This window comes from Salvelinus alpinus, chromosome 14 (assembly GCF_045679555.1).
Source record: "Salvelinus alpinus chromosome 14, SLU_Salpinus.1, whole genome shotgun sequence".
Taxonomy (NCBI): Eukaryota; Metazoa; Chordata; class Actinopteri; order Salmoniformes; family Salmonidae; genus Salvelinus; species Salvelinus alpinus.
The window spans coordinates 33,682,585-33,704,736 of NC_092099.1; the positions used below are offsets into that span (position 1 = coordinate 33,682,585).

Consider the following 22,152-nt stretch of genomic DNA (forward strand, 5'->3'; position numbering starts at 1 on the left):
AACACAGCCATTTTTCCAGCTAAAGAGAGGAGTCACAAAAAGCAGAAATAGAGATACATTAATCACTAACCTTTGATGATCTTCATCAGATGACACTCATAGGACTTCATGTTACACAATACATGGATGTTTTGTTCGATAAAGTTCATATTTATATCAAAAAATCTCAGTATACATTGGCGCGTTATGTTCAGTAGTTCCAAAAACATCCGGTGATGTTGCAGAGAGCCACATCAATTTACAGAAATACTCATTATAAATGTTGATGAAAATACAAGTGTTATACATGGAACTTTAGATAAACTTCTCCTTAATGCAACCGCTGTGTCAGATTTCAAAAAAGCTTTCCCGAAAAAGCAAACCATGCAATAATCTGAGTACGGCGCTCAGACAACAAATCAAGCCAAACAGATATCCGCCATGTTGGAGTCAACAGAAGTCAGAAATAGCATTGTAAATATTTACTTACCTTTGATGATCTTCATCAGAATGCACTCCCAGGAATCCCAGTTCCACAATAAATGTTTGATTTGTTCGATAAAGTTAATAATTTATGTCCAAATACCTCCTTTTGTTAGTGCATTTGGTAAACAAATCCAAACTCACGGCGCGCGTGCAAGCGGAAAGTACTTTCCAGCGGAAAGTACGGACGAAAAGTCCAAAAAGTTATATTACAGGTCGTAGAAACATGTCAAACGAAGTATAGAATCAATCTTTAGGATGTTTTTAACATAAATCTTCAATAATGTTCCAACCGGAGAATTCCTTTGTCTGTAGAAATGCAATGGAACAGAGCTCGCTCTCACGTGAACGAGCGTGGTCAGCTCATGGCACTCTGCCAAAGCCCTGACTCCTTCCCCTCTCATTCGCCCCCACTTCACAGTATTTTTATTTTTTTATTTTTTTATTTCACCTTTATTTAACCAGGTAGGCTAGTTGAGAACAAGTTCTCATTTGCAACTGCGACCTGGCCAAGATAAAGCATAGCAGTGTGAACAGACAACACAGAGTTACACATGGAGTAAACAATAAACAAGTCAATAACATGGTAGAAAAAAAGAGAATCTATATACAATGTGTGCAAAAAGCATGAGGTAGGCAATAAATCGAATAATTACAATTTAGCAGATTAACACTGGAGTGATAAATCATCAGATGATCATGTGCAAGAAGAGATACTGGTGTGCAAAAGAGCAGAAAAGTAAATAAATAAAAGCAGTATGGGGGGTGAGGTAGGTAAATTGGGTGGGTAGTTTACAGATGGACTATGTACAGCTGCAGCGATCGGTTAGCTGCTCGGATAGCAGATTTTTAAAGTTGTTGAGGGAGATAAAAGTCTCCAACTTCAGAGATTTTTGCAATTCGTTCCAGTCGCAGGCAGCAGAGAACTGGAAGGAAAGGCGTCCAAATGAGGTTTTGGCTTTAGGGATGATCAGTGAGATACACCTGCTGGAGCGCGTGCTGCGGGTGGGTGTAGCCATCGTGACCAGTGAACTGAGATAAGGCGGCACTTTACCTAGCATAGCCTTGTAGATGACCTGGAGCCAGTGGGTCTGACGACGAACATGTAGCGAGGGCCAGCCGACTAGGGCATACAGGTCGCAGTGGTGGGTCGTATAAGGTGCTTTAGTAACAAAACGAATGGCACTGTGATAAACTGCATCCAGTTTGCTGAGTAGAGTATTGGAAGCTATTTTGTAGATGACATCGCCGAAGTCGAGGATCGGTAGGATAGTCAGTTTTACTAGGGTAAGTTTGGCGGCGTGAGTGAAGGAGGCTTTGTTGCGGAATAGAAAGCCGATTCTTGATTTGATTTTGGATTGGAGATGTTTGATATGAGTCTGGAAGGAGAGTTTGCAGTCTAGCCAGACACCTAGGTACTTATAGATGTCCAGTAGAAGCATCAAACAAGGTTCTAAAGACTGTTGACATCTAGTGGAAGCCGTAGGAAGTGCAACATGACCAATATCCCACTGTGTATTCGATAGGCCAAGAGTTAAACAATTACAAACCTCCGATTTCCCACTTCCGGGTTGGATTTTTTTCTCAGGTTTTTGCCTGCCATATGAGTTCTGTTATACTCACAGACATCATTCAAACAGTCTTCGAAACTTCAGAGTGTTTTCTATCAAAATATACTAATAATATGCATATCTTAGCTTCTGGGACTGAGTAGCAGGCAGTTTACTCTGGGCACCTTATTCATCAAAACTAGAGACGTCTGTGGCATTGTGCTGTGTAACAAAACTGAACATTTTAGAGTAGCCTTTTATTGTCCCCAGCGCAAGGTGCACCTGTGTAATGATCATGCTGTTTAATCAGCTTCTTGATATGCCACACCTGTCAGGTGGATGGATTTTCTTGGCAAAGGAGAAATGCTCACTAACAGGGATTGAAACAAATTTGTTTACAAAGAGAAATAAGATGTTTGTGCATATAGGACATTTCTGTGATCTTTTATTTCAGCTCATGAAACATGGGACCAACACTTTATATGATGCGTTTACATTTTTGTTCACTATAATATGACCTTGGCCTCCCGAGTGGCGCAGCGTTCTAAGGCAGTGCATCGCAGTAATTGAGATGTCACTATAGACCCGGGTTCGATCCTGGGATGTGTTGCAGCCGGCCGCGACCGGGAGACCGATGAGGAGGCGCACAATTGGAACAGCGTCGTCTGGGTTAGGGGAGGGTTTGGCCGGCGGGGATATCCTTGACCCATCGCGTTCTAGTGACTCCTGTGGCGGGCCGGGCGCATGCACGCTGATACGGTTGCCAGTTGTATGGTGATTCCTCCGACACATTGGTGCGGCTGGCTTTGCAACGATGGGACAAGACTGTAACTACCAATTAGATGGTAAATTGGGGAGAGAAAGTACAAAAGTTTAATATGAACCCACTTTGGACACGGGAGACTCTCACGAATACGATTGTATTCTCCATTTTGCTCCACGACCCCACAACTCTCACGGGACTCGTCTGAAGGTAACCTGGTACCGGTTTAGAAATAATGAATGGAAGTATAGAGGTAGTTTTAGTGCCAACAAAACAAAAGGGTTAAATACAGTGACTTCAGAAAGTATTGACACCCCTTGACATGTTTCACATTTTGTTGTGTTACAGCCTGAATTTAAAATGGATTGAATTGAGATTTTGGTCACTGGCCTACAGACAGTACCCCATAATGTCAAAGTGGAATTGTGTTTTTCAAAATGTTTACAAATTAATTAAAAATTAAAAGCTGAAATGTCTTGAGTCAATATGTATTCAACCCCTTTTGTTATGGCAAGCTGAAATAAGTTCAGGAGTAAAACTTTGCTTAACAAGTCACATAATACAGTATATTATGGGTATGCTTGTAATCGTTAAGGACAGGAGAGTTTTTCAGGATAAAAAATAAATGGAATGGAGCTAAGCACAGGTAAAATCCTAGAGGGAAACCTGATTCAGTCTTCTTTCCACCAGACACTGGGCGATGAATTCACCTTTCAGCAGGACAATAACCTTAAACACAAGGTCAAATCTACACTGGAGTTGCTTACCAAGAAGACAGTGAATGTTCCTGAGTGGCCGAGTTACAATTTTTACTTGAATCTATGTCAAGATCTGAAAATGGTTGTCAAGCAATGATCAGCAACCAATTTGACAGAGCTTGAAGAAGCTTGAAAAGAACAATGGGCAAATATTGTACAATCCAGGTGTGGAAAGCTCTTAGAGACTCATAGCAGTAATCGCTGCCAACGGTGCCTACAAAGTATTGACTCATGGGTGTGAATACTTATGTGAATTAGATCTTTCTTTCCTTTTCAATACATTTGCAAAATTTTCTAAAAACATGTTTTCACATTGCCATTATGGGGTATTGTGTGTAGATGGTTGAGAAAAATAATTATTTCATACATTTTCAATTCCTTCTGATTTTTTTGGGACTGTCTGTTTTTTCATTTATGAATGTGTTATTCAATGTGTTTCTATGAGCTATAGTAGTAAATATATATTTTTTCATACCTACATTGGTCCTAAAATTCCAAACCAAATAGCTAAATGATCCATGGTATGACCATCTTTAAAATTCCATATGTTAGCTTAGTAGAAACCCCCCTCCACACTACGAGGTTGGAATAATACTGTGTAATGATTTGATATTGAGATAAAAACCGATGCATTGGCCCTTTAAAGCACTATGAATTACTCATGATTTGGGTCTGACCAAATCATGGGCTGGTACCACCAAGTGTAAAAGTTGGTGATACCAGTGGAAAATGTTAGTCTGGAGCCTTGTAATAGTAATTAACACTCATGGAAGGTGTTGATTCAGGGGAACATATATGACAGGCACTAATTTGCAATATAGCCTAAGTCGTTAGCTTGACGTTGATAACGTATAAGGCTTAAGCAGACAGGCAGAGAACAAGAAGAAGTACATAGTGACAGCAGAGAATATGCTGAGACAGACAGCACAACAGGGAGGCAGACAAACTGTCTAGAGCAGAGGAACAGTTATAGTTGTGAGCTGTATCTCCAGTGGTGTTTTTACATATTGTATTAGTTTTAAACATGAGCTAGATAAAAAAGTGGAGGTCCCTCTCACCAGTCACTTGTACAGAAATGGTTGAGAAACACTGTACAGTAATTTTATGTGTCAGCACTACTGCCTGTGTCTAAAGGTGTATAGTGTCAGGGTGTATGTGTGGGGATGGGGTGTTTGTGTTTGGCTGGTGGCCCACCGGGGGTATGGAGGTGATATGAGTTGACGGTGCACACAGTGATATGGGATGGTGTAGATAAAATGCTGAATTTTTGTCCCAGTCCGCCCCTGTGCTATTCAACTAAAGAATTGATAAAGATACCAAATATTTTAGTATATTCTGTAGCACTGTAGCAGTGGGGCTCTATATACTACACTAGTCAGGGCTATAGCCTACGTGAGAAGAAAAAGTAATGAATGAATATGCGGGGCCATAGGGTATTTAAAGTACTGACACATTTTCTGGTAGGCGGACTGTTCAACAAATAAGCCATTGGTTCCCATTCTCTCTCACTCTCACTCTCTCTCACTCTCACACACACACACACACACACACACACACACACACACACACACACACACACACACACACACACACACACACACACACACACACACACACACACACACACACACACACACACACACACACACACACACACACACACACACACACACACACACACACACGAGAGGTTGAGTGCACACAAGGTCTAGACAGAGGGCCTGGGACTGGCACTGACACTCTAGCCCGTATCACTGGGCATTGCCCGCTCTTCTCCCGACCCTAAGCCCCTGTTGTTTCAGGAATTCCTCTTCTGTTCACCAGTATGCTGAACTGAACTACATCCACAACAGCCTCCCTAATATCAAGAGCTGTGAAATGCAGTATAGCCTATTGGTTTGCCTTTGAACACATTGAGGTGTTATTTCTTGTGTCCAGCAACGTGTTGATTGACTGACTGTCCTGTGAAGGTTAAAAACCTGGGTTACAGAGGTGCCCAATTTACAGTAGACCTACTGTTGTGTTGCATGTTGAGTAATACATCACAGAGATCATACATGTACAGCACAGGAACACCTTTGTCATTCTTATCAGAGAAATTAGTGTTTACAAAATGAAAGCCGTGCCAGGTGTATACATTGAGCATTATTGTTAGGGCAGGACAATAGTGCTCAGTGTGTTTTGTTGTGGAGTGCCAGTGTGATTTAAAGCTGCTGACTGCACCAGACGCTTACATTGCACTCGCCTCTCACTGGCTCTCTCTCTCCCTCCGTCATTTGTATGGATGGACACAGTCTGTCTGCCTGCACGGTTTGGTCATAGCCTGCTGTTGCCTGCCTGCCTGCCAATCACCCACAATGGGCACATGTTCTCTCCCTCTCTCTCTTTGTCTCTGTCTCGCTATCTCCCCCATATTGCATTTCTCTGATTCTCTCATTATTTCATTCACTCACTTAATTTTCCTCTCTCTTCTCTCTCCTCCAAACACATACAGTATCTCTCTCGACAACTCGCTCATATGCTCCATAAAGCATCCCACAGTGTAACAATCCGAAAGGCCTTCTGGTGTTTTAATTAACTAGTTGGTGGCTGTGACTGAGTTAGGGATGGGAGGAGGTGAGAGGAAAGAGAATAGGAGGAGGAGAGGAGAAGGAATAGGAGGAGAGGAGAATGTCTTGACGAAACAATAGTCAGAGAGGGTTGCCAAACAAAGCACATCCAGATGGGATCAGACTATCTGCTGTTATTCACTAAGACATTCACAACAACAGGTGGGTCTGTTCTGATAAAGCAGAAAGCACAGGAACGCAGGGAGGTTGAGGCACACACACACACACACACACACACACACACACACACACACACACACACACACACACACACACACACACACACACACACACACACACACACACACACACACACACACGTACACATGCACACACGCACACACACACGCAGGCACAAATACACACACAACCTGAACACACTTCCTGGCAATGGGAGGGGTTGTTGACCTGGAGTACCTACACAACACACACACACACACAATACCTCAGCCTGGTCTCATAGACTACACGTAACATAGTAAATGTAAAGCCAAGATGCTCAAATTAGTATATGTTACGTTTGGTTTTGTTACATAAGCTCCCGCTGGGCTCCCGAGTGGCGTAGCGGTCTAAGGCACTGCATCTCAGTGCAAGAGGCGTCACTACAGTCCCTGGTTCGAATCCAGGCTGTATCACATCCGGCCGTGGCTGGGAGTCCCATAGGGTGGTGCACAATTGGCCCAGCATTGGCCGGGGAAGGCTGTCATTGTAAATAAGAATTTATTCTTAACTGACTTGCCTAGTTAAATAAAGGTTAAATTAAAAAATATATATATATACAAAAATAAGAGATGGTTACGAGTGTGAGTCTCATCACGGACAAATGTAGCATTTTAGCTAATTAGCACCTTTTCAATTACTTATTACTTTTTTGCGACTTTTGCAACTACATGTTAGCTAACCTTAACCCTTTTAGCTAACCCTTCCCCTAACCTTAAAACCTTTTAACACAGGGGTGGGGAATTCCAGTCCTTGAGGGCCTGATTGGTGTCACAGTTTTGCCCCAGCCCCAGCTAACACACCTGACTCCAATAATAGCCTAATCATGATTTTCAGTTTAGAATGCAATTTGATTAATCAGCTGTGTTTGCTAGGGATGGAGAAAAGGTGTGACACCAATCAGGCCCCCGAGGACTGAAGTTGCCCACCTCTGCTTTAACCTATCTCCTAAACTTAACCCTAACCTTAAACCTAACCCCTAGCCTAGCTAACGTTAGCAATGTAGCTAGAATTCATAACATGATACTTTTTCAAAATTTGTAACATATAGTACTTTTGCAAATTTGTAACATATCATACGAATTGTAATTCGTAATATATTATACGAAATGGGTGATGGACATCCACAAATGAATACATACCATACGAAACTTAACATATCTACCCAAGGACGTCAGAGGACAAAAATCAGTTAACCGCCTAACTGAGGAACTCAATTTAACCTTACGCAATACCCTAGATGCAGTTGCACCCCTAAAAACTCAAAACATTTGTCATAAGAAACTAGCTCCCTGGTATACAGAAAATACCCGAGCTCTGAAGCAAGCTTCCAGAAAATTGGAACGGAAATGGCGCCACACCAAACTGGAAGTCTTCCGACTAGCTTGGAAAGACAGTACCGTGCAGTATCGAAGAGCCCTCACTGCTGCCCGATCATCCTATTTTTCCAACTTAATTGAGGAAAATAAGAACAATCCGAAATGTATTTTTGATACTGTCGCAAAGCTAACTAAAAAGCAGCATTCCCCAAGAGAGGATGGCTTTCTCTTCAGCAGTAATAAATTCATTAACTTCTTTGAGGAAAAGATCATGATCATTAGAAAGCAAATTACGGACTTCTCTTTAAATCTGCGTATTCCTCCAAAGCTCAATTGTCCTGAGTCTGCACAACTCTGCCAGGACCTAGGATCAAGGGAGACACTCAAGTGTTTAAGTACTATATCTCTTGACACAATGAGGAAAATAATCATGGCCTCTAAACCTTCAAGCTGCATACTGGACCCTATTCCAACTAAACTACTGAAAGAGCTGCTTCCTGTGTTTGGCACTCCTATGTTGAACATAATAAACGGCTCTCTATCCACCGGATGTGTACCAAACTCACTAAAAGTGGCAGTAATAAAGCCTCTCTTGAAAAAGCCAAACCTTGACACAGAAAATATAAAAAACTATTGGCCTATATCGAATCTTCCATTCCTCTCAATTTTTTTTGAAAAAGCTGTTGCGCAGCAACTCACTGCCTACCTGAAGACAAACAATGTATACGAAATGCTTCAGTCTGGTTTTAGACCACATCATAGCACTGAGACTGCACTTGTGAAGGTGGTAAAGGACCTTTTAATGGCGTCAGACCGAGGCTCTGCATCTGTCCTCGTGCTCCTAGACCTTAGTGCTGCTTTTGATACCATCGATCACCACATTCTTTTGGAGAGATTGGAAACCCAAATTGATCTACACGGACAAGTTCTGGCCTGGTTTAGATCTTATCTGTCGGAAAGAAATCAGTTTGTCTCTGTGAATGGTTTGTCCTCTGACAAATCAACTGTACATTTTGGTGTTCCTCAAGGTTCCGTTTTAGGACCACTATTGTTTTCACTATATATTTTACCTCTTGGGGATGTCATTCGAGAACATAATGTTAACTTTCACTGCTATGCGGATGACACACAGCTGTACATTTCAATGAAACATGGTGAAGCCCCAAAATTGCCCTCGCAAGAAGCCTGTGTTTCAGACATAAGGAAGCGGATGGCTGCAAACGTTCTACTTTTAAACTCGGACAAAACAGAGATGCTTGTTCTAGGTCCCAAGAAACAAAGAGATATTCTGTTGAATCTGACAATTAATCTTGATAGTTGTACAGTCGTCTCAAATAAAACTGTGAAGGACCTCGGCGTTACTCTGGACCCTGATCTCTCTTTTCAGGAACATATCAAAACTGTTTCAAGGACAGCGTTTTTCCATCTACGTAACATTGCAAAAATCAGAAACTTTCTGTCCAAAAATGATGCAGAAAAATTAATCCATGCTTTTGTTACTTCTAGGTTAGACTCCTGCAATGCTCTACTTCCCGGCTACCCGGATAAAGCACTAAAAAAACTTCAGTTAGTGCTAAATACAGCTGCTAGAATCCTGACTAGAACCATAAAATGTGATCATATTACTCCAGTGCTAGCCTCCCTACACTGGCTTCCTGTTAAGGCAAGGACTAATTTCAAGGTTTTACTGCTAACCTACAAAGCATTACATGGGCTTGCTCCTACCTATCTTTCCGATTTGGTCCTGCCGTACATACAGTGGGGCAAAAAAGTATTTAGTCAGCCACCAATTGTGCAAGTTCTCCCACTTAAAAAGATGAGAGAGGCCTGTAATTTTCATCATAGGTACACTTCAACTATGACAGACAAAATGAGAAGAAAAAAATCCAGAAAATCACATTGTAGGATTTTTAATGAATTTATTTGCAAATTATGGTGGAAAATAAGTATTTGGTCAATAACAAAAGTTGATCTCAATACTTTGTTATATACCCTTTGTTGGCAATGACAGAGGTCAAACGTTTTCTGTAAGTCTTCACAAGGTTTTCACACACTGCTGCTGGTATTTTGGCCCATTCCTCCATGCAGATCTCCTCTAGAGCAGTGATGTTTTGTGGCTGTTGCTGGGCAACACGGACTTTCAACTCCCCCCAAAGATTTTCTATGGGGTTGAGATCTGGAGACTGGCTAGGCCACTCCAGGACCTTGAAATGCTTCTTACGAAGCCACTCCTTCGTTGCCCGGGCGGTGTGTTTGGGATCATTGTCATGCTGAAAGACCCAGCCACGTTTCATCTTCAATGCCCTTGCTGATGGAAGGAGGTTTTCACTCAAAATCTCACGATACATGGCCCCATTCATTCTTTCCTTTACACGGATCAGTCGTCCTGGTCCCTTTGCAGAAAAACAGCCCCAAAGCATGATGTTTCCACCCCCATGCTTCACAGTAGGTATGGTGTTCTTTGGATGCAACTCAGCATTCTTTGTCCTCCAAACACGACGAGATGAGTTTTTACCAAAAAGTTCTATTTTGGTTTCATCTGACCATATGACATTCTCCCAATCTTCTTCTGGATCATCCAAATGCTCTCTAGCAAACTTCAGACGGGCCTGGACATGTACTGGCTTAAGCAGGGTGACACGTCTGGCACTGCAGGATTTGAGTCCCTGGCGGCGTAGTGTGTTACTGATGGTAGGCTTTGTTACTTTGGTCCCAGCTCTCTGCACGCCATTCACTAGGTCCCCCCGTGTGGTTCTGGGATTGTTGCTCACCGTTCTTGTGATCATTTTGACCCCACGGGGTGAGATCTTGCGTGGAGCCCCAGATCGAGGGAGATTATCAGTGGTCTTGTATGTCTTCCATTTCCTAATAATTGCTCCCACAGTTGATTTCTTCAAACCAAGTTGCTTACCTATTGCAGATTCAGTCTTCCCAGCCTGGTGCAGGTCTACAATTTTGTTTCTGGTGTCCTTTGACAGCTCTTTGGTCTTGGCCATAGTGGAGTTTGGAGTGTGACTGTTTGAGGTTGTGGACAGGTGTCTTTTATACTGATAACAAGTTCAAACAGGTGCCATTAATACAGGTAACGAATGGAGGACAGAGGAGCCTCTTAAAGAAGAAGTTACAGGTCTGTGAGAGCCAGAAATCTTGCTTGTTTGTAGGTGACCAAATACTTATTTTCCACCATAATTTGCAAATAAATTCATAAAAAATCCTACAATGTGATTTTCTGGATTTTTTTCTCTCATTTTGTCTGTCATAGTTGAAGTGTACCTATGATGAAAATTACAGGCCTCTCTCATCTTTTTAAGTGGGAGAACTTGCACAATTGGTGGCTGACTAAATACTTTTTTGCCACACTGTATCTACACGTACGCTACGGTCACAAGACGCAGGCCTCCTAATTTTCCCTAGAATTTCTAAGCAAACAGCTGGAGGCAGGGCTTTCTCCTATAGAGCTCCATTTTTATGGAATGGTCTGCCTACCCATGTGAGAGACGCAGATTCGGTCTCAACCTTTAAGTCTTTACTGAAGACTCATCTCTTCAGTGGGTCATATGATTGAGTGTAGTCTGGCCCAGGAGTGTGAAGGTGAACGGAAAGGCTCTGGAGCAACAACCGCCCTTGCTGTCTCTGCCTGGCTGGTTCCCCTCCACTGCGATTCTCTGCCTCTAACCCTATTACAGGGCCTGAGTCACTGGCTTACTGGTGCTCTTCCATGCCGTCTCTAGGAGGGGTGCATCACTTGAGTGGGTTGAGTCACTGACGTGATCTTCCTGTCTGGGTTGGTGCCCCCCCTTGGGTTGTGCCGTGGCGGTGATCCTTGTGGGCTATACTCGGCCTTGTCTCAGGATGGTAAGTTGGTGGTTGAAGTTATCCCTCTAGTGGTGTGGGGGCTGTGCTTTGGCAAAGTGGGTGGGGTTATATCATGCCTGTTTGGCCCTGTCCGGGGGTATCATCGGATGGGGCCACAGTGTCTCCTGACCCCTCCTGTCTCAGCCTCCAGTATTTATGCTGCAGTAGTTTGTGTCGGGGGGTTAGGGTCAGTCTGTTATATCTGGAGTACTTCTCCTGTCTTATCCGGTGTCCTGTGTGAATTTAAGTATGCTCTCTCTAATTCTCTTTCTCTCTTTCGGAGGACCTGAGCCCTAGGACCATGCCTCAAGACTACCTGGCCTGATGACTCCTTGCTGTCCCCAGTCCACCTGGTCATGCTGCTGCTCCAGTTGCAACTGTTCTGCCTGCGGCTATGGAACCCTGACCTGTTCACCGGACGTGCTACCTGTCTCAGACCTGCTGTTTTCAACTCTCTAGAGACAGCAGGAGCGGTAGAGATACTCTTAATGATTGGCTATGAAAAGCCAACTGACATTTACTCCTGAGGTGCTGACTTGTTGCACCCTCAACAACTACTGTGATTATTATTATTTGACCATGCTGGTCATTTATGAACATTTGAACATCTTAGCCATGTTCTGTTATAATCTCCACCCGGCACAGCCAGAAGAGGACTGGCCACCCCTCATAGCGTGGCTCCTCTCTAGGTTTCTTCCTAGGTTTTGGCCTTTCTAGGGAGTTTTTCCTAGCCACCGTGCTTCTACACCTGCATTGCTTGCTGTTTGGGGTTTTAGGCTGGGTTTCTGTACATCACTTTGAGATATCAGCTGATGTAAGAAGGGCTATATAAATACATTTGAATATCATACTAAATGGTATTTCACAGATTTACGTACAGAATAATACGAAATGCTCTGAGACCAGGTTGCAGCCCTGCATGTAGAATAATCCTCAATGCAGTGAACACATGTGTCTGGTAGCTCCATTCTGTCTGCAGAATAGTCCAGAACCTCTCTGCATGCCTTTTGTTTCACAGTAAAAACACAACTGATCTTGTTGTTTGTGTTGTTCAGACCAAAACATTTCCTTTTGTTCTTTTGGTCAGACATTAAAGGGAAAACAAGTCTATAATAACTGCATAACTATACATGGCTGATGGAACACATATATACATTGAGTGATTGATCACCTCATGTTGATACTCTTGTCTACTGTTCATGAAAATAATGTGATTGGCATGATGACACGGATAATAACACATTTCCCTATCCATCTCATAAGCCTATTTGAAATTATGTTAACCACATAAAATTTTATCCAGTAAAGTTTCCCAAGGATAATTGGAATATTCTGCAAGAGTCATTTAGTCCCATCGTCTGTGTCCATCGGTATTTTCCGGAACACGATCTATTCTAGGTCTTCTGAAGCGAGTTGCCTGCCTGTCTCTCCCCTGTTCTCCCCCACCCTCTTATCCCCAGACTGCTTTATGTCTGGCTAGTCTGGGCGTCAGTGAGCATGCGCGGTCGCCATGTTAGCAAGTTCTCTCCTCCCCCTTCGGTCTCGTCACACTCCTTCAGCTCGAGTCACAGTGCAAGAAGGCGGACTGGCTGTAGATAGCTCTTTGAACAGGGAGTGATACAGCAAACATTGGACTATAACAAAGACTTGTCTGAATGGATTAAACTGTTTTGCGAGACATTTAAGTGGATATATTCTCCTAAGGATAACCTTATATCGGTAAAAGATTGCTTGTTACATTTTTTTGCTTCTGAGAAATTAAATAATGCGACTCTCCACAGTGTGTGGATAGTGATGGAGCGAGCTAACGTTACACTTCTATCTCAGCTCTCGCTTTGGATGTGTACTGCATACTCTCTTTGTGTTATTATAGCAATTTATTTTAGATAGCTACCTATTGAGATAAGATATTAAACGACGAAATGCTGGCTTGTGTGTGAGAACATACGCGTATGTGACTGGATAACAAGCCCATCAGCTGACGTTAGCCCAGCTAACTAGCTTGTTAGCATTTCTGCTCGCCAATCGACTGTCAAACGCGAGCATTCTCCGTCACGAGAGGGGACGTTTATATACCCATAAAAGCTAAATAATCGAATCTTGTCTTTAAGACGGATTTATTTATTGTCAGCTGATATTATATTGTTAAATATCAGTCTTTTGACCTAATCTTTGTCAAAACGGCGACCCCAAAACATTGTAACGTTAGACGAGACTATCAGAGGCTAGCCGCTACCCCCTGGAATCTTTCAAAATGCACCATCCTGATTCTGCAGGAGACTCTGGCAGCGTCAGAAAGATGGCGCACCCGGCGAATTTTCCTAGAAGGGGTAGTAACATTAACACTGGCGCCGGGAGTGGCCACCAGTCAACACCAGCTAGTTCGGCTGTTAGCAACAGCCACGTCCCCGCTGAAGACTACCAATCCCCCCTCCTGATGCAGTCTCAACCCCTTGTTGGATCATCCTCCCCCGGGCCTCAGCACCCTCCCCACAGCCTGAACCTGCACTCCCAGCCACAGCCCCAGGCTCTGTCCTCTGGGTCACAGGTGAAGAAGAAAAGCGGCTTCCAGATCACTAGCGTGACCCCAGCCCAGATTTCTGTTAGTACCAACAACAGCATAGCAGAAGACACAGAGAGCTATGATGATCTGGATGAGTCTCATACGGAGGATCTTTCCTCTTCAGAGATCCTGGATGTCTCCCTCTCTAAGGCCAATGACATGGCTGGAGGTGAGAGGAGTTCCTCGGAGGAGACACTGAATAACTTCCATGAGGCGGTCACACCCGGGGCAGTCTCCCCCAACCAGCCTCCCCACTCCTTAATCCAGGGACCCCAGCACGGAGGGATGGTTAACGGGAATGTGCACCACCACCATCATCACCACTACCACCATCAGCAGGGGCAACATAATCATCCTCACCAGGCCCTGGCTCAGCCTCCTTCCTCAGCCCCCCACTCAACCCCCACGTCTGGAGGAGCTGGTGGTGGCTCAAAGATGCCTTCTGCCATGGGGGTCCTTCTGGAGAATGTTTCAGTGGGTTCTGCCAGTGTTGCTGCTCAGCCTGTAGCAGTTGTCCCTCTCCCTGGAATGCATGGCTCTACTGCTGGTGCTACCATTAGCATAGCTAATCCCCTGACCAGCAATATTAGTATTTTGGATATGTACATCTCTTCCAATGTGCCTGTGATGGGGGGTGTTAGCACCAGCGCTAGCAGCAGTGGTGGTGGCTTCCCCCCTAGTGTGATGAGTAGCAGTGGTGGGGTTGGAGGTTTGATGGGGAGTAACTTTGGCAACACCAACCCCAATATCAATTTGATACAAAATCAAAGCTCTGGAACTGTGAACTCGAGCATCACTATGAATTCTGCTGCTGCCACTGCCTCCGTGGTGTTGGGGCCCTCCAGTGGCACCCAGGGTGGAGGAGCTGCCATGCCCCAGCCAGGGAAGAGCTCTGGCATGGCTTCAGCCTCAGTCCCCTCCTCCCAGCCAGCCCCAACACTAGCTCCTGCCACCACCAGCTCCCGTTTCAGAGTGGTCAAGCTTGACTCCAGCTCGGAGCCTTTTAAAAAGGGCAGATGGACATGTACTGAGTACTATGACAAGGAGACCCCAGGTTCAGCCCCTGCCCCCTCGTTCTCTGAGGTTTCTCTTCCTAGTGGACGGGGTGTGGAGAGCATGCGACCGTGCGGGCCTGAGATTGTGACAGGGGGGTCGGAGAGAGAGGGCATCAGTGGGAGTTCAGTGAACAGCACAGTCAGCACACTGAGTCACTACACAGATAACGTTGGCAGTGGAGAGGCCGGAGGCACCCCATTACTCCAGCCCCAGTACCAGGACTACTCCAACCCCCCTAAGACCTTCCAGACCTCCCACCCCAGCTTCCCCATGGGGGTGTCCCAGCCTCACCTGCTGACCACTGTGGGTCCCTCAGTCCCCGCCAGTGCTCATCAGCCTGCCCCCATCAACATGGCTGGCCTCAAGACCACCCTAGGCCACCCTACCACTCCCATGCCCCAACAGCCGCTCACCTACGCCCAGGCAGCCTCTATCCAAGCCCCAGCCTCAGCTCAGGGACTAGTGGGGCTGCATCAGCAGCAGATGAGCTATGCTCTTCCCCAGCAGCCTTCAGTCCCTTCCCATGCAGTCCCAGTGCACAGGCTGAGCCAGGTTGGAGGTATGCATCCAGACTACCCTCATCCCCAGGCAGGCCTACCCCAACCTGCTCTCCCACAGGCCCTGCCTGGACCTGGGCAGATGGGAGTCCCGCAGCAGCAGGTGGTTGGCTCCATACTCCAACCCCAGGGTCTTCAACAGCAGCCCCAGCAGACCTCTCTCCAGGCCTCTGCAGCAGGAACGGGGCTAATGCCTCAGATGGGCCCAGGAGTGCCCGGGTTTGGGCAGCAGCCACAAGGACACCCTCTCTCCCTGGACCACCAACATCAACAACAGCAGCAGTCACTCCCAGGCCAGGCCCAAGGACTTGCCACCCAGCTGCCTGTCCCCCCTAACCAGGGCTGCCTAGCCTCCATTGTGCCTCATTCTAACCCCCAGAACGACCCTCAGCCCCAGAACAGCAGTGGACTGGCCCAATCTCAACTCCAGTCCCAGCCACCCAGGGTCAGCATGCCCCAGGCTGTGGCTACCCAGGCCAGTGCCCTGTATGCCAGCCTGCCCTCCTTCACCACCACCCAGCTGGAGGATGCCCAGCGCCTGCTCTTCCAGCACCAGTCTGCCTTGCTGGCACAGGCCCTGCCCAAGCTGGCTGGGGAGGGTGGCTCTGAGATAGGCACAGGGCTGGGGACTGAAAGTAACCCTGCTGCCACCGCGGTCAGTGCCTTAACCGCTTCTGCCGGACTCTTCAAAGCTGTGGACGGAGACGATGATGGGTGAGTCCCAAATATAAGCCTTTAGTATAGGTTTTTGATCAATTGATTGCTTGATTTGATTTTGGGGTATAGAACAATATTTCTTAAACATATCCACTAATCCACTACAGTAGTAGGCCTGCTGATACAGACAATATAACTAAAGAGATGGTCCCATGTTTTCTCATTTATCCGCAGCAAACAGTTTGTTCCCTAATGTTGTTTCTGATGTGCTGAATGGCATTTAGACCATGAAATGTTTAGTCAGTGTTGGCCTTAAAACACAGTGTTCTGATCATGACATTGCATTCTAGCCTTGTAGCAGTGAGTGCACTTTTTAGAGAGGAATCGGGCAACCAGGGTACTCCCAATTATGTATATTTACACTAGATGACTGATTGGGCGCGCTGTGTTGAATCCACGTGCCTCCATCTTGGCACTCCCCCACCGAAAAAAAAAAAAAAGACAAATGCAATTGTCTACTTTAGTTTTTGCCACATGTGTTCTATTACAGACACCTTAATGCATGCTTTAAAATGATATAACGTGAGCTAAACATCAAATAAAACACATAATATATAATAACATTTTCCTTAAAAGTATTTTGTTTATTTTACTGTCCCCAATACAACAACAAATACTTAAATACATGTAATTTTGTCCTTTAAATGTTGAACTGAAATACTGTAGAATTCCATTAATTCCTACTGGGGAGTGTCAATATGGCTGACCGGTGGTTTCAAAGCCTCTCAATGGCCAATACATGGCTTCGACAATCCAGGGTTTATATACAGTACTTTCGGAAAGTATTCAGACCCTTTAACTTTTTCCCCAAAATGTTATGTTACAGCCTTATTCTAAAATTGATTAAATTAATAAAATAAAAATGATATCACATTTACTTAAGTATTCAGAGCCTTTACTCAGTACTTTGAAGCACCTTTGGCAGCGATTACAGCCTCTACTTCTTGGGTATGACGCTACAAGCTTGGCACACCTGTATTTGGGGAGTTTCTCCCATTCCTCTCTGCAGATCTTCTCAAGCTCTGTCAGGTTGGATGGGGAGTGTCGCTGCACAGCAATTTTCAGGTCTCTGGCTTGGCCATTCAAGGACATTGAGACTTGTCCCGAAGCCCCCCCTGTGTTGTCTTGGCTGTGTGCTTAGGGTTGTTGTCCTGTTGGAAGGTTAACCTTCGCCCCAGTCTGAGGTCCTGAGTGCTCTGGAGCAGGTTTTCATCAAGGATCTCTCTGTACTTTTCTCCGTTAATCTTTCCCTCGATCCTGACTAGTCTCCCAGTCACTGCCCCTGAAAAACATCCCCACAGCATGATGCTGCCACCACAATGCTTCACCGTAGGGATGGTGCCAGATTTCCTCCAGACGTGATGCTTAGCATTGTCTTGGTTTCATCAGTCCAGAGTAGAGGTCGACCGATTATGATTTTTCAACGCCGATACCGATACCGATTATTGGAGGACAAAAAAGCCGATACCGATACCGATTATTGGAGGACAAAAAAAGCAGATACCGATTAATCGGCCGTTTTTTAAAATATATTTTTATATATATATCATACATATATCATACACACACACACACATTTTTGTAATAATGACAATTGCAACAATACTGAATGAACAATGAACACTTATTTTAACTTCATATAATACATAAATACACACACACACACACAGCTCTGAAGTGACAATGATACTGAAGAGTCTGCTTAGGAGACAAATACTCTCAACTGTTTGAATAAAAATACAGTTTAAGTTACCTGTGATGAATGTTGAAAACAAAAAATGTCATTTCTATATGCAGGAAATCCTATTTTAATAATGGGCATGGTAAGAATTGACAACCAAAGTGCGAGTCATAATTCCCATGACACCTAGCAAAATCTGAAAAGCGGTTCCTTCATTTATTCCATAGGATATTTTTAGATTCACTTAAAAGGCGGTTTAAGCCTGCACGAAACACAGACCTTATTTGAAGTAGATCAAGACATTCTCTATGGAAGACATGAACGGTAAAATAACGAAGGAACCCCTTTCAAGTTCAGCCGCAAGTTATTACAGGAATTATAACGCGTCGACTATTTCTCTCTAAACCATATACCTTTGACTAATCCGGAAACTATCACCTCGAAAACAAAACATTTATTCCGTTCCGTATTTTATCTAACGGGTGGCATCCATGAGTCTAAATATTCCTGTTTACATTGCACAACCTTCAATGTTATGTCATAATTACGTAAAATTCTGGCAAATTAGTTCGCAAAGTGCCAGGCGGCCCAAACTGTTGCATATACCCTGACTCTGCGTGCAATGAACGCAAGAGAAATGACACAATTTCCCTGGTTAATATTGCCTGCTAACCTGGATTTCTTTTAGCTAAATATGCAGGTTTAAAAATATATACTTCTGTGTATTGATTTTAAGAAAGGCATTGATGTTTATGGTTAAGTACACATTGGAGCAATGACAGTCATTGATTGATTGTTTTTTATAAGATAAGTTTAATGCTAGCTAGCAATTTACCTTAGCTTACTGCATTCACGGCACAGGCAGGCTCCTCGTGGAGTGCAATGTAATCGGTGTTAGAGCATTGGACTAGTTAACTGTAAGGTTGCAAGATTGGATCCCCCGAGCTGACAATGTTAAAGATCTGTCGTTCTGCCCCTGAACAAGGCAGTTAACCCACCGTTCCTAGGCCGTCATTGAAAATAAGAATGTGTTCTTAACTGACTTGCCTAGTTAAATAAAGATTAAATAAAGGTGTAAAAAAAATAATAATAATAATAATAAATAAAAAAACATCGGCAAATCGGCGCCCAAAAATACCAATTTCCGATTGTTATGAAAACTTGAAATTGGCCCCGATTTACTCGGCCATTCCGATTTAATCGGTCGACCTCTAGTCCAGAGAATCTTGTCCTTTAGGTGCCTTTTGGCAAACTCCAAGCGGGCTGTCATGTGCCTTTTTACTGAGAAATGGCTTCCGTCTGGCTGGTCTACCATAATGGCCTGAATGGTGGAGTGCTGCAGAGATGGTTGGCGGCCAGCTCTAGGAAGAGTCTTGGTGGTTCCAAACTTCTTCCATTTAAGAACGATGGAGGCCACTGTGTTCTTGGGGACCTTCAATGCTGCAGACATTTTTTGGTACCTATCCCCAGATCTGTGCTTGGACACAATCCTGTCTCTGAGCTCCATGGACAATTCCTTTTGACCTCATGCCTTGGTTTTTGCTCTGACATGCACTGTAAACTGTGGGACCTTTTATATAAACAGCTGTGTGCCTTTCCAAATAATGTCCAATCAATTTAATTTACCACAGGTGGACTCCAATCAAGTTGTAGAAACATCTCAAGGATGATCAATGGAAACAGGATGCACCTGAGCTCAATTTTGAGTCTCAGCAAAGGGTCTGAATACTTATGTAAAGTTATTTGTTTTATATGTTTAATAAATGTGCCAAATTTTCTAAACCTGTTTTCGCTTTGTCATTATGGGGTATTGTGTGTTTTTTAAGGGGGAATTTTTTTTGTATACATTTTAGAATAAGGCTGTAACTAGAGGTCGACCGATTTATGATTTCAACGCCGATACCGATTATTGGAGGACCAAAAAAAGCCGATACCGATTAATCGGACGATTTTAATTTTACATTTATTTATTTGTAATAATGACAATTACAACAATACTGAATCAACACTTATTTTAACTTAATATAATACATCAATAAAATCAATTTAGCCTCAAATAAATAATGAAACATGTTCAATTTGGTTTAAATAATGCAAAAACAAAGTGTTGGAGAAGAAAGTAAAAGTGCAATGTAAAAAAGCTAATGTTTAAGTTCCTTGCTCAGAACATGAGAACATATGAAAGCTGGTGGTTCATTTTAACATGCGTCTTCAATATTCCCAGGTAAGAAGTTTTAGGTTGTAGTTATTATAGGAATGAGGTTTTAAAATATATACTTCTGTGTATTGGTTTTAAGAAAGGCTTTGATGTTTATGGTTAGGTACACGTTGGAGCAACGACAGTCCTTTTTCGCGAATGCGCACCGCATCGTTTATATGCAACGCAGGACACGCTAGATAAACTAGTAATATCATCAACCATGTGTAGTTAACTAGTGATTATGATTGATTGATTGTTGTTTATAAGATAAGTTTAATGCTAGCTAGCAACTTACCTTAGCTTCTTACTGTGTTCGCGTAACAGGCAGGCTCCTCGTGAGGCAGGTGGTTAGAGCGTTGAACTAGTTAACCGTAAGGTTGCAAGATTGAATCCCTGAGCTGACAAGGTAAAAATCTGTCGTTCTGCCCCTGAACAAGGCAGTTAACCCACCGTTCCTAGGCCGTCATTGAAAATAAGAATGTGTACTTAACTGACTTGCCTAGTTAAATAAAAAACATATATATATATTTTTTTTACGGCAAAATCGCAGTCCAAAAGTACAGATTTCCGATTGTTATGAATTAATCGGCCATTCCGATTAATCGGTCGACCTCTATCTGTAACGTAACAAAGTGGACAAAGTCAAGGGGTCTGAATACTTTCTGAATGTACTGTACATCATTGGGTACTTCCTAGTGGAATGGTGCAACCTGCTGAGTGTCTGTGGTTGCTAGGACTTGTGCTGTGGTGGTTGAGCTAGTTTGGATTGGGGAATCCAGGTCGCCACGGCAGCACCGTGTGTGGGTGAATGAGATGGTAGACAAAACATTGTGTGTGCGCACCCACTGTCTGAGAGAGCTTTATGCTAACCTGCCCCTCCTTCACCTTAGACACTAGACAGTGCAGTGCTCAGCTGGAGGTGACATTTTGACTACTTCGGACTGCATTTCAGTGTATGTATGTATATTTCTATTTTTATATATATATATATATATATATATATATATATATATATATATATATACACACACACACACGTGCTTACACACTCATAGTGCCCCAGTCGTGTCAGCTTTTGACAGACATCACAGACAGATCCATCCTTGTCTGCTGCACAGACCACTTTCTGCTACCACAATATTGTTTTCACCCTTTCCAATCAGTGCAGATGAGAGGAAACAAGGAGAGGTTTGATTGCCATACACACTCAGCACTTTGATGTCTTACTGCAGGGAAAAGGTGGTTTAGGGTCCATGAACATTTAATGATCTGATACAAGCCATTTAATGATCTGTTAGAGGTAGGATAATGCAGGTGGATGCAATACTGGAGGGAAACTTGCTACTTATGTTATGTTAAATAATGTAATGTTGTTGATTTGAATGTAAAGCTTTGCACACTAGCAGACATAATCTTTCCTGCTTCATCTAGAAGACCATTGAATTAAAAGGTGGTCACTCAGACCATTGGTCAGTGGCAGCGGTATGAGTGGGAGGGAAAGTAAATGGAATTTCACTCTTTAATACGTTTAGAAGTCCGTGTTTGAGATTAGTGTGAATTATTTTTTATGTGCTTTGCAGCTGAAATTTAACAGATTTTAGGTTACCAACTTTCTTAAACTTTTTTTACTTTGTCTGGAGCCGGAGTTTAGGTGATAGTTCTGGAATATGGTACCTCTGTGATCAGTTTAGAGCACGCCAACTTTGTAGAGAAGTGTAGTGAACCAGGGTTTTGGACCAACAATAACTTTGTCTTAATCGTTTTGAGTATTCTACAGCCAGCTAGACGTGGTCATATGGAGGTCTTTGCTACTGTTAGAAACCCCTGGGCTGCGGCTCACCTC

General features: G+C 43.7%; 1 protein-coding gene and 1 long non-coding RNA gene across 4 annotated transcripts in view; one reads left to right on the forward strand and one right to left on the reverse strand.

Annotated features, from left to right (window-relative positions):
* The window catches only part of LOC139538817 (uncharacterized), a 64,695-nt gene that overhangs the window by 17,783 nt on the left and 24,760 nt on the right, over window positions 1–22,152 (reverse strand). The window lies entirely within an intron of this gene.
* The window catches only part of LOC139538815 (TSC22 domain family protein 1-like), a 99,118-nt gene continuing 90,043 nt past the window's right edge, over window positions 13,078–22,152 (forward strand). The window contains exons 1-2 of one of the 3 annotated variants that reach the window (XM_071341284.1): window positions 13,078–16,425; window positions 21,200–21,268. In XM_071341284.1, coding sequence (XP_071197385.1) covers window positions 13,790–16,425; window positions 21,200–21,206 — 2,643 coding nt within the window. In that variant the 5' untranslated portion in view covers window positions 13,078–13,789 and the 3' untranslated portion in view covers window positions 21,207–21,268. Of the gene's footprint in view, window positions 16,426–19,740; window positions 20,060–21,199; window positions 21,269–22,152 lie in introns of those variants that run through there. The other 2 variants (XM_071341283.1, XM_071341282.1) reach the window with 2 other exon arrangements.